This window comes from Hemiscyllium ocellatum, chromosome 4 (assembly GCF_020745735.1).
Source record: "Hemiscyllium ocellatum isolate sHemOce1 chromosome 4, sHemOce1.pat.X.cur, whole genome shotgun sequence".
Classification (NCBI taxonomy): domain Eukaryota; kingdom Metazoa; phylum Chordata; class Chondrichthyes; order Orectolobiformes; family Hemiscylliidae; genus Hemiscyllium; species Hemiscyllium ocellatum.
Window position 1 is genome coordinate 80,709,413 of NC_083404.1, and position 13,952 is coordinate 80,723,364.

Consider the following 13,952-nt stretch of genomic DNA (forward strand, 5'->3'; position numbering starts at 1 on the left):
CCTGTCTGAGCTCATACTGACTTTGAACAAATTCTTTCGCTCGTCTCATTTTCTCCAAGTCAAAGTCATTTTGGGTATGTAGATGGGCCCCAGTGGTTTCTGTGTCTTTGTGGGGCATTCTTTATTCCAGTCCTGCTTGGGCCCCCATTCACAACTCTTGCGCTGTACATCAATTATGTCATTTCTGTTGCTTCCTTTTCCTATTTGGAATTGTAATAATTAGTCAGTTTTGCTTCTAATTTCCATGCTTCTCTCACCTTGCCCATCTCTGAAGCCTCTATTCCCTTCCTTTACTTCATTGATTCCATTTTTGGGATGGGATGTCCAGTAGTATTCATTACAAATCCACCGACTCCCACAGTTACTGATATCATCTCATGTGCATCCCTTTGTACTGCAAAGATTCCTATCTATTCTCCAGTTGCGTCACCACATCTGTTCTGATTGTGCCACCTTCTGATGAGGTACTTCTGACATTACCTTCTACTTGATCGAGAGTTCCCACCCATTGTGTTTGAGGAGGCCCTATACATGTCCAACCCATTTCCTGCACTTGGTTCTCTCTCCAGAACAACGATAGGGATCCCCTTGGTTTCGTTTGCCATTTCACTAGCTTCTACATTCAAAGAATCATTCTTTCCACCACCTCCAGAAGGATACCACTATCAAATGCATTTTTTCCTCTCCTTCCTTGTCAGTATTCCACAGGGACCATTACCTCTGTGAAACCTTGCTCCATCCCTCCATCACTCCTAACACACAACCTCTCACTGCCACATGCAATCTCCCCATGTGATACAGAAGAAGTGACACTTGCTCATTCACCTTCTCCGTCATCACTGTTCAAAGTTCCACACACACCTTCCAGGTGAAAAAGGTTTATTTGTATCTCTTTCAATGTATTGTATTCGCTGTTCACAATGCATTCACCTTTACTTTGATGTGATCAGGTGCAGACTGCATGGGTGCTTTGTAGAACACTTCTGATCTGTCCATAGAAATAGAAATAATCCTGACTTTCCAATTGCTTACCATTTTAATAAACCATCTTGTGCTCATGCTGATATTTCTATTTTAGGTCTGAAGCCCAAAGCACCTGGAACGATGACACCTCATTTTTCACTTTGGCATTTTATACCCTTTAAGAATCAACATTGAGCTAAAGAACTCCAGACCATGAAAATATTCTTCCATTTTAATTTCAATCCTGCTTCCCCCCATCCCCATTGATTGCATGGCTTTTCCTTCAGCAAAGCTGGCCTAGTTGCAGTACTAATTTTCATACTTACACTTACCACTTATTTTATACATATGTCACTCCTCAACATTCGCACTCATTTTGTCTTTTACACACTCCTGTAGCTCCTCCTTGCCTAATTACTCTTGAACTGAATTACTTTCCAAGCTATTTCTAAAAGCAATCAGGTATAACATGCAAGTCAGACCAAGTAAAATCGCCATATTTACTTCCCTGGAGGAAGGTCAGCATCTTTTCCTCAAAGGTATTAGTGAATTGACTTTAGGATTATTGCTTCTATTTGGTCCAGATTAATTAGTTAAATTTATGTTCTCCCAGCTGCTGTGGTGGACTTTGAACCATGTCCCCAGATTATTAGCCTGGGCTTCTGGATTAGCCCAGTGATAATACTGCTATACCACCATCTCCCCTGCTTTTAAGAAGAAACTAGTTAAACTCATAAGGGAATGGGGAATATAAGAATATATTCAAATGGTTCGATCAAGTAAGTAAAATGGAAGGAAACTTGGACACAGGATACACACTAATATAGACCAGTTGGACCAAATTAACTTTTTTTATGCTTTATATTAATTCTATGTAAATAGTAAAGAAGATCAGAGAGCTCCATCGCCTATCTCATAACATCAAGAATGCCACAATTGATGAGGCGTTTATCATGTCCAGTCAGCATTGAATAATCATCTGCAGAGAGCTGTTATATATTCTGTCTCTCTTCTGAACTCTGAATATGAATAATCTCAATATGACAGATTCTTCAAGGTTTCTTTTATGTGTATCTTTTTTGCTATTTTTTTCTCTAACAAAGTAGCTTAATGCAGGGCATAACTTGATGTTGCATTAAATTGAATCAGTGTGTATCAAGAGATTCACAGAGTTTAACATTTTTGGGAATAGAAAAGCTGGGATTATCCAATATCTCGATTAACTCACTTCCTACAAGTCAGCGGAAAAGTGTTGTCGTCATAATGTAAAATGCAGCTCGTTTTGTTTCCCTTCATAAAGCAATATGGAGAGGAGTTGACTTCTGTCTAGTGAGGAGAAGAAAAATACATTACTAATTTCATAGACATCACTAAACATAAAATGAGAAATGCGAGCAAGCGTACAGCCAGTTGGAGAAGTAGATTTTCTACTGCATTGCTAAAATGGAACTTGTGTAGTTTTGTGACATGACTAAATCTTACCTATGTTGGTACTCTTCTCTTTATCCAGATGAACCCCACTATTTGTCATCGCAGTCATACATGGTAGACAGTAGTCTCAGTGAGGAAATGAGTCAGTTTGACTTCTCTACAGGCGTCCAGAGCTTCTCATATAGTTCACAAGATCCCAAAATGTCTGTACATCGTACCAGAAAAACGGTAATTATTTATTTCATGTTTGAAGTGATTATCAAGAATGTAGTTGTTTTGGCTGAACATGTAGTAATGATAATCTGCATAAGGACAGATCATGTTCTCATTTCTCCACATCTCACAGTCTTCTACATTCTACTTCAGTTCCTTGAAGGAGCTTCCCATTTTAAGTGTGATATTTTCAAACATCATTATCTTTCACCCTCTTGGATGACATCTCTGTAATCTGCCTGCAGTCACCTCCTTCATGTTCTCATGCATACTGATGGACCCTAACATGTTTAAGTTCATATTAGTGATATAAATTGGATGGGCTAGTAAGATCATAAACGACAGGAGGAGTAAGCCATTTGTCCTCCTGTCCCACCTAAAGCTTATTTTGGCATTCAATATGACAAATATCATTTAGCAATCTACTAACTTCCAGGACAGTTAGGGATAGGCACTGATCTTGCCAGTAATGTCTAAATCCCATGACACCATAAAGAAAATAAAAATCTCTTCACTGTGCTCTGCCATTTGTTTGCAGCAGTTTCACTTTCCTGCCTTGGTGTGTCTCTAAGTAAAAAGTGAGGTCTGCAGATGCTGGAGATCAGAGCTGAAAATGTGTTGCTGGTTAAAGCACAGCAGGTTAGGCAGCATCCAAGGAACAGGAAATTCAACGTTTCGGGCCAGAGCCCTTAAATCCTGATGAAGGGCTCTGGCCAGAAACGTTGAATTTCCTGTTCCTTGGATGCTGCCTAACCTGCTGTGCTTTAACCAGCAACACATTTTCAGCGCTTGATGTGTCTCTAGCCAATGCACCTAAACAGAGAGTAGGTGTGTTGAGTCTCATTGTGCACACAGATTGCACTGCAGCCAGAACTGGAAGTATTGTGCCTCTCGTTCAGCATCCTGCTGCCTGTCCTGACCTTCCTTTCTTATTGCTGGCCATATTCCTCACTGCTTCCTTCACTGCCCAGGTCACCACTTAGCTGAGGGCGTGAGTCAGCGAATGAGGCTCTAAGGACTCTGTCCAACTGCTGATCTGGATAAAAATTTTGCAGTTTATTTTAAGGGCATTTGATTGCTCCATGAAATACTGTTTGATTATGATGGCACTATACAAGTCTTTCTGTGCTCAAGTCATAGCCTGCAACTACATCGGCAATGAGAGTGCCCCCTGCAGTTGAGGTGGCAGCAAACACAGCATTTGTACCCAATCTCTTGATTTCCTTCAAGTAGAAATTACATTTTTAAACAAGACATGGGAAGACTTTATCTATTTGTGCTATAGTAATCCCACAAGCCAGCGTATGAAGTATTCCCTTTCACTCTTGTTGCTTGGTGTGTGCCGTGTAATTTGCATTCATTTGTGCAACATTATTGCCTAAACCTGGTCTCACACATGAAAAAAAGAGTTTTGTGCTTGAAGGAAACCTCAAAATAAATTCATGGGGTTGGTTTTGTTTGTGAAGATTGTTTAGTGATGAACATTTGTTGATGGGTTTTTATTATGGTCGTGTAATTAATTACATAATCCAACTGCCATGACTGTTTAATAGGAGACTATTCTTTATTTTTCCATTGTTACCTATTATGACCAGGTTAAGTGAGAAAGAGGGACCTGACAAAACTGCTTTTTGTTTTGCTGAATCACAAATCTTTAAGCTGGAAGACAGTCATTCAGCCTATTGTGCCCCTGCTGACCATCTAGCCTGGCCTCCCTTTCTGGCTTTTGTCCATATGCTGTAGCACATCCAAGTGCTTTGTAAATATAATCAGAGCTTCTTATCCATCACTTTAAGGCAGTGAATTACAAGTCCCCATCATTCTTTGGATGGAAATGTTTCCCTCAAACGTTGTCTTTAATCTCCTAACTCTAACCCTAAATCCTTGCCCCCTAATTCTGGACCCCTCAACTAAAAGGATCCTATCCACTCTATCTTGATCATCATAATTTTATATGCTTCAATTAAGTCTCAGTTTCCTGTGTTCCAAAGAAAACAATTATTCTCTGTTAAAGCCTTCCTCATAACTAACATTCTGCAATCTCGTCAACATTATGGGCGGCACGGTGGCACAGTGGTTAGCACTGCTGCCTCACAGCGCCTGTAGACCCGGGTTCAATTCCCGACTCAGGCGACTGACTGTGTTGGAGTTTGCACGTTCTCCCCGTGTCTGCGTGGGTTTCCTCCGGGTGCTCCGGTTTCCTCCCACAGTCACAAAGATGTGCGGGTCAGGTGAATTGGTCAAGCTAAATTGCCCGTAGTGTTAGGTATGGGGTAAATGTAGGGGTATGGGTGGGTTGCGCTTCGGCGGGTCGGTGTGGACTTGTTGGGCCGAAGGGCCTGTTTCCACACTGTAAGTCTAATCTAATCCTCTAAACCATTCTGTGCTTTTTAGGGCAATCACATCTTTAATACAGTGTGGTGACCAGCACTACACACAACTTGCCAATATTGACCTAGCTAGTGATTTATTACAGTTCCCAGCTCCTGTTTTCTGTGACTCAGCTAATAAAATTAAGTATACTGTGCCTTCCCACCATGATGTTGACCTGTCCAGTCATTTTTTGAGATCAGTGGACATTGCCCTCTGGTCTCCTACACTTCAATGTCCTGTCATTTATTTGAATTCCATTTTTAACTGTTCCATTGACCTGTCTTGTCATTGTTATCATCATGCAGTATCCAGATATCGACTTCATTCCACACAGACAATTTTTTTTCGACAGATTTCTTAATCGTAATCCTTCTGTTCAAGCCCAAATCATTGATGGTATCATACAGTACAGAAGAGGCCCTTCAGGTCATTGATTCTGTACTGTCAAAATATACACTACTATCTACACTAGTCCACTTGCCTCACTAGGTACATAGGATAAGGATAATATATTGATATGGATTGAGAAATAGTTGACAGACAGAAAAAGAAAATGAAAATAAATGGGACATTTTCCAAATGGCAGGCAGTAACCAGTAGGGTACCACAAGAATCAGTCCTTCGGACCCTGGATGTTCCTAATAGATATAAATGACCTGGATAGGAGAAGCAAATGCAACAAGTTTGGTGTTGCACATAACTGTGTGGGATTGAGAGTTGTGAGGAGAATGCGAGGAGATTTCAAGATGATCTCGACAAGTTGTGAATGGATATACACGTTAGATACAAAACAATGTGAAGTTATACCCTTCAGTGTGAAAAACAGAAAGGATAAGTATTATTTAAATGATGTATTGGGAAATGTGAATGTATGAAGGGATCTGGGTGACCCTGCACACTAATCAATGAAAACTGACAGACAAACGCAGCAAGCAGATTGGAAGGTCAATAGTAAATCGGCCTTCATTGCAAGAGCATTTGAGTTCAGAAATAGGGATGTGTTATGCAGTATTACAGTGCGTTAGTGAGACCACACCTGGAGTATTGAGTGCAGTTATGGTCTCCGTGCTTAGGAAAGGAAAAATATATAGTTACCCTCGAAGGAGATTCATGGGGCTGATATTGGGGATGGCAGAATTGTTCTATGTGGCAACATTGAGTCGATTGGGCCTGTATTCAATAAAGTTTAGAAGGATGAGAGGGGATCTGGTTGAAACTTATAAAATTCTAGCAGGACTGGACAGACTAGATGCAGAAGAGGATGTGTTCCCACAACTAGGGAACGCAGTCTCAGGACGTGTGGTAGACCATTTGGGTAATATCCCTCAGAATATTTCTTACTCCTGACATTACCCTGACTACTGTAATTCCTCAGTCTATCCATTTCTCACATTTTACAATTTATAAAAAAATCTTTGAATTTTCCTTAACTTTATTTACATTTTTTCATGCTGTCTCTTCACTTTCTTAATATCCTTTTGCATTTCATTTCATCTCTACTTCTTATAATCCTGAGTTTCTGGAGTTTTGAGCCATGTTATAAGATTTCATTTTATCTTAACCACTCTTTAACTTCTTTGACATCTAAGGAATTCAGAATTTGTTAGAGCTACCCTTTTTCTTTAATGGAATATGCTTACTTTCAACCTTCACTGTCGTCGATGAATGCTTGTCATTGACCTGCGAACAATTTACCTTTTTTTCCTCATTTAACCTATTTTTCTAATCAGCCTGTTCAGAGATGTCATTACACACCTCTTAAGCAGGTGGGACTTGAACCCAGGCTTCTCAATCTAGGGGTGGCGGCTTTATAGTTGCATGACACCAGCCCCACAATCAATCTTCAAATGATTGTTTCCAATGTTCTACAGCTGAATCATATCAAACTTAAATCATCATATGAAAGGAACTGTTTGAATGCAATCTATTGTTTCAAGGCAAGTCAGAAGTTGGAAAGGTGAATTTTCATTCATGCCATCCTTTTGAGTCAATTTCATGCATTTTTGGAAAAGTGGTTTTAATTATGGTGGTATTAAAATAACAACAATTTGGAATGTTTAATGCCTCACAAAGTACTTCTCTATTCCTGCAGGAGTGGACAGAGTCAAATATCATGCTGAATGACGTTGTGGAACTCGAGATGGATGAGATGAACCAACATGAATGTATGGCAACCATGACTGCTTTAATCAAACACATGCAGAAGACTAACATTACACCTAAAGTTGAGGAGGTGAGGAAACAGTTGGAAAACAGCTATTACATTTAACGATATATATGGCGCACGCATACGATAGGGAAAAAAGTATTCAATCTCATACAGGCTGCTAAAATGTTGCAAGGGAGTAATTTAGAATCATAGAATTCCTACAGTGCAGACAGATGTCTCATCACATTTGCACTCTGTCCAAAGAGCATCCCATTCAGACCCCATCCCTATTCTGTCTCTCTAGCCCCTGGCTGATCCACCTAGCCTGCATACCCTGTACACTAAAAGGGAAAGCCCAACCAGTCCACACCGACCCTCCGAAGAGCAACCCACCCAGACCTATTTCCGTCTGACTAATGCACCTAACGCTATGGGCAATTTAGCATGGCCAATTCACCTGACCTGCATATCTTTGGACTGAGGGAGGAAACTGGATTACCCGGAGGAAACCCATGCAGACACAAGGAGAATGTGCAAATCCGCACAGGGCTGGAATCGAACCTGGGATCCTGATGCTGTGAGGCAACAGTGTTAACCTGCCAATCTTTTGACTGTGGGAAGAAACCACCTGTAAAAATCCACGCCAACACAGGGAGAACGTGCAAATTCCACATACATCATCCAAGGCTGGAATTGAACCTTGGTCCCAATTGTTGTGAGGCACTTCGCGCCATATTCCTCATCTGTTCATTTCATGAAGCTTTCATAGGTAGTGGAACTACTGTCTACTTTCAAGAAGTGGAAACAGTCTGTCTTGTGCTGCTTGAAACAGTGCATTGTGAATCAAATTTCACCTTGTTTATTTATCCAAGAATTTTTTAAAAATCAAATCTGTTTATCTAAATAAAGAAAAAGAGAATAATTCACATTCCAAGGCCACAAGTTTTCCTTAAAGCACCTCACTGCCAATTAATTACGTTTGAAGTGTATTCAACGTAGCTGAAAATGTGTTGCTGGTTAAAGCACAGCAGGTTAGGCAGCATCCAAGGAACAGGAAATTTGACGTTTCGGGCTAGAGCCCTTCATCAGGATTGAAGGGCTCTGGCCCGAAACGTTGAATTTCCTGTTCCTTGGATGCTGCCTAACCTGCTGTGCTTTAACCAGCAACACATTTTCAGCTCTGATCTCCAGCATCTGCAGACCACACTTTTTACTCGTGTATTCAAAGTAGACAAATATCAGCAGCCAGTTTGTATTCAGTAAGGTCCTATGCACAGCAACTGAGATAATGACCAGTTAATACAAAGGCAAAATGCTTTGAGTGCTGGAAATCAAATATAAAAACAAAGTGGGAGAGAAACAAAAGTGATTTCACTTTAATGTCTCTTCATCAGACGAGGTGGTACATTTGTGGTGATGTCACTGGACTAGGAATCCATACCCTAGTAAGTGTTCTAGGAGCATGGCGACTGGTGAAATTTAAATTAACAAAAAGCTAATGCCACACATCTGAACACTATTATTTAGCAGGGCTGTTGATTACAAGCAAGTAAAGGTTGAGGAAGCTCTGGATATGCTATGTTCCACCACGGACACCCTGGCGACGGAACACCCTGAGGCCCTGTTTATTGTAACTGGCGACTTCAATCAAGCCAATCTAAGGAAGGTGTTGCCCAAGTATCACCAGAACATTACCGCCCCACCACAGGCCCAAACATTTTAGACCACTGCTACACCACTGTGAAAGGTGCCTGCCGCTCCATCCCCTGCCCTCATTTTGGGGAGCTCCGATCACAATGCTGTGTTTCTTCCTGGTTTTCAGGCAAAAGCTACGTAAGAATCCTACTCATTGACTACAGTTCAGCCTTCAACACTATTATCCCCTCGGGACTGACTACTAAACTTAGTGATCTCTGACTGAGCCCCACTCCCTGCAACTGGATTCTCAGTTTCCTGAACCACACGCCACAATCAGTGAAGACTGGGGATAATATTTCATCCTCACTAACACTCAACACTGGAGACCCCCAGGGGTGCATACTCAGCCCCCATTTGTACTCACTGTATACCCATGCTTGTGTCACCAAATACTAGACTAATTCCATTTACGAGTTCGCTGATGACACCACCATAGTTCGTCAAATCTCAGATGGCAACGAAACAGACTACAGACGTGAGGTGGACGACCTGGAAAAATGGTGCACTGAGAACAAAATAGCTCTCAATGCCGGCAAAACCAAGGAACTCATTATTGACTTTCGGCGGGATGTTACTAATGCTCCCTACACATGAACAGCACAGAGGTGGAATGAGTGGAGAGTGTCAAGCTCCTGGGAGTGGTCATCCACAACAAACTTTCTTGGACTCTTTGTGTGGACGCATTGGTTACAAAGGTCCAACAACGTCTCCTCTTCCTCAGGCAGCCGAGGGAATTTGGCATGACAGCGAATACCCTTGCCAACTGTTGTAGGTGTGCCTCCAAGAGCATTCTGTCTAGATATATCACTACCTGGTATGGCAACTGTACCATTCAAGATTGGAGATGGTTACAGAGAGTGGTGAACTTAGCCCGAACAATCACAAAGGCCAACCTCCCATCTATAGAATCCATCCACCAGGTCCGCTGTTAAGGAAAGGCTGTCAGCATTTTCAAAGATCCATCCCACCCTGGCAATGCTTTTCTACAACCTCTACCATCGGGGAGAAGGTATAGAAGCCTGAACACACACGCACACACACCAGCCGGTTTTGAAACAGTTTCTACCCTACTGTTGTTAGAAGACTGAATGGACTCTCAAACTCTTAACATTCACCTAAACCTGTGTTTTTGTGTTTGCCACTGTTTCCATATTATTTACTTATCTGTGCTCCTTAACTCTGTGATTTGCCCACATTGCTCACAAGACAAAGCCTTTCACTGTGCCTCAGTACACGTGACAATAAATTAAACTCAATTCAACTCAATTATGAGGACAGGCTGAGTAGGTTGGGCTGGATTGATATTTAGAAGAATGAGAGGCGATCTCAATGAAACGAGAAGATTCTTAGGGGGCCTGACAGGATAGATGTGGAACAGTGCTTTCCCCTCGTAGGAGAGTCGAGGACCAGAAGGCATAATCTCAGAACAATGGTCCACATATTTAAGTTGGAGCTAAGGAGGAATTTCTTCTCTCAGAGGATAGCAAATTTCTGGACTTTATTACCTTAGAGGCTGTAGAGGAGTCATAAAGTATATTCAAGGCTGAGATAATCAGATTTATAATTAGTATGGGAATCAAGGGTTATGGGACAAAGGCAGGAAAGTGGAATTAAGGATTATTAAATAAGTTATGTTCTCATTAATGGCAAAGCAGACTCAATGGGATGTGTGGCCGACTACTTCTCTGTCTTTTGGTCTTTAGTTTTTATGACAAACATATGTCCTTCAAGAAGGAATTCTGCCATCCTTACCAAGTCGAGCTTACATGTGACTTCAGATTACAACAACATGGTTAGCTCTAAACTACCCTCTAGGAAACTAAACATGGACAATAAATGCTAGCCAGTCATGCCTGCATCCTGAAAACAAATTTCAGAATCTCTGAAACATGTCCACCCCAACCAAGCTTTTCTGCTCAGGTTTTCATAAAATTCGCAACCTCTGATTGAGACAAGGGAGATACCAATTAAGCCAAACTAACATAGGGATGAATAATTTAATTCTTACTTTATAGTTTTGTTGCTCTGGTAAAAAATTGAAAACTTGTATTCTTGGATTTAACATTCAAGTTATTTTCTTGTAATCTTTCTCTTGCAGGGGAAAACCCCACATGAACTTCCACCATGGATGAAATTTCTGCATGGAAAGTTAGGAAATTCTGCAACACCGTTAAATATCCGACTCTTTGTTGCAAAGCTTATTGTTAACACTGAAGAGGTCCTAAGTTTATTAGCTCTTTTAACTTTATTTATGTATTTGTTTAAATATGAAATTCTTTGATTCACTGTTTTGAGATTTACTTGATCTGTTTATCAAGTTGGCTGGCCAAGACAACTCCAGTCTTCTCCTATACCCTTGACCAACCTGCAGTCAGTTACTCAAATATATGTCAGGTTGACTTCTCTTCGACACCTTGTTTCTCCTGCTTTCTGCAAAGCGCTGTTTAACATTCACACAGAGCATCTGATTAACAGTCAAGACCAATAAATCATAGGGATAACTCTTGCATTATAATACTCAATCTCAAAAACTTGATCTGCAGATCATTGTCACTGAGCAGTAATTGTTTTTTGGTTCATTTTCCATAGGTCAGTTGTAGAATTCTTCATTCTAATGTTCTGTTTAGCAAATTTGTGGATATTATGTAAACTCAATTTTGTCACAGGAACACTGCTACTGAACTATGGAAAATAAAATACATATCCAAACGGTCCTCAATAGTCATCCATATAATTAAAATTATGCATCAATGTGTTGCACTTTCAACTTTACCATCGTGATTCCCTCATTCCATTTTTATAATAGAGGCTAAGTCGACTTTGCTGTAATTGTGTTCTTTCTTACAGCGCCATCAACTTAAGGTACCTGGCAAGCAACATTCTAATCTCTCAAAACATATGTAGCCACATTTTCTTTTTCTTTTTGCTCGCATATGATGTACATATGTACTTCCAAAGCACAGAGCTTGCAGTCTGAGATATTTATCAAAATGTTCTTTTCCTCGATATTTTAATGAGAGTTGAGGATTTCATTAAATGTAATTATGATGTGTAAGACAAGTTTCGATAAGTATTATTCTGGTATGAAAGAGTCCATCTGAATTTGAGTGAATGCGAATAACTATATTTCTTTGTAGATTTTCCAACCATATGCCAAGGAATGGTTGGGGCCCCTTCTGCAACTAGTAGTTTCCGGTAATAATGGAGGTGATGGCATTCACTACATGGTTGTGGAAATTGTCGTTACAGTTCTATCTTGGATAAGTGTGGCCACTCCAAAGGTACAGATTAGCCTTTGGATCTGTCTCATTATGTTTATGTCAAGAAAGAGATATTTTGGTTTCCATGTCATTGACTTCAAAAATCCTAAGTTACAATTTCTTGTATTAAGTTCTGAGCTAGGAAATATATGGAAGGATACAGAAAAAAGAGCAAGGACATAGGAATAGAATTGATCACCACAGTAAAGAACTAACACTCCCACTGCATTTAGCATTTGATTGGCCAAACTAACTCATCGTTTGCTGCAATTTGATTATCAATGTCAAAATATGTCAGCGTTCGCAATCTGTACAAATCTGACCAAATCCATCAAACTCATTCGGTTTTTAAAGCAGTACCTGTTTGTGACTATATTTATCAATATCCCTGTTCCTATTCTCTTCCTTTGTGGCATAGCAGATGCACAATAATCGTGTCTGTAATTTCAGGAAAGTAGTGTCCCAGAGTTCAGTTACGTGGAGCAACTGGACTTCACTTGCTTAGAGAAGAGGCATTTAAAGAGAAGTTTAATAAAGGGATTCAAAATTATGAAGGGTTTTACATACATAGACATATACAACTTAGAAGATAGGAGCTGGAAGAGGTCATTTAGCCCTTCAAGTCTGCATAGAGATGTACAGCATGGAAACAGACCCTTCAGTCCAACTTGTCCATGCCGACCCGATATCCTACCCTGATCTAGTTCCGTTTGTGAGCAATTGGCCCTGATCCTATTCATATACCCATACAGATGCCTTTTAAATGCTGTAATTGTACTATCCTCCACCACTTCCTCTGGCAACTCATTCCATACACACACCACCCTCTGCATGAAAACGTTGTCCCTTAGGTCTCTTTTATATCTTTCCCCTCTCACCCCAAACCTATGTCCTCTAGTTCTGGACTCCCCCAACCCAAGGAAAAGATCTTGTCTATTTGTCCTACCTATGCCCCTCATGATTTTATAAATCTCTATAAGGTCACCTCTCAGCTTCTGATGCTCCAGGGAAAACTGCCCTAGCCTAGTCAGCCTCTCCCTGTAGCTCATCCAACCCTGGCAGCATCCTTGTAAAGCTTTTCTGAACCATTTCAAGTTTTCATCACAATCATGGCTGATCGTCCAACTCAATAGCTTAATCCTGCTTTCTCTCCATAACCTTTGATCCCATTTGCCCCAAGTGCTATATCTGGCTGCCTCTTGAGTACATTCAGTGTTTTGGTATCAACTACTTCCTGTGGCAATGAATTCCAAAGGCTAACCACATTTTTTGGTCAAGAAAATGTCTCCTCATTCTGTCCTAGATGGCCCATCCCGAATCCTCAGAATGTAACCCTTGGTTCTGGACACACCCTCCGTTGAGAACATTCTCCCTGCATCTACCCTATCTAGGTCTGTTTTGAATTGTACAAGTCTCTGGGAGGTCCCCTTTCTTTATCTGAACTCCAGTACAAACATTCCGAACCTAGTCAGTCTCTCCTCATACGTCAGTCCCATCATTCCTGAAATCAGCCTGGTAAACCGTCGCTGCACTCCTTTGAGAGCAAGAGCATCCTTCCTCAGAAAAGAAGACCAAACCTGCACCTTACTAAGGCCCTGTATAACTGCTCCTGTACTCAAAACCTCTCGCAATGCAGCCCAACATGCCATTTGCCTTCTTAACCGCCTGCTACACCTACATGCTTTTGATTAACAAAACAAGGAAAAACTACTTCCACAAGTGGAAGGATAAGTAACCAGATAAAAAATATTTATGGTAATTGGCAAAATAACCAGATGAGCAGTTATTTTATGGATCAAGTTCTGATCTGGAATGTGCTGCCTCAAAGGGTGGTGGAAATGGGTGGCACGATGGCTTGGTGGTTA

The 13,952-nt window shown here is 40.8% G+C and overlaps 1 protein-coding gene across 1 annotated transcript in view; it reads left to right on the plus strand.

Moving 5' to 3' along the window:
* Positions 1–13,952, plus strand: part of prkdc (protein kinase, DNA-activated, catalytic subunit) — a 238,657-nt gene that overhangs the window by 115,863 nt on the left and 108,842 nt on the right. Inside the window, exons 46-49 of the mRNA XM_060824031.1 lie at positions 2,474–2,622; positions 7,073–7,213; positions 10,926–11,045; positions 11,965–12,108. Of these exons, the coding sequence (XP_060680014.1) occupies positions 2,474–2,622; positions 7,073–7,213; positions 10,926–11,045; positions 11,965–12,108 (554 nt within the window). The remainder of the gene's footprint in view (positions 1–2,473; positions 2,623–7,072; positions 7,214–10,925; positions 11,046–11,964; positions 12,109–13,952) is intronic.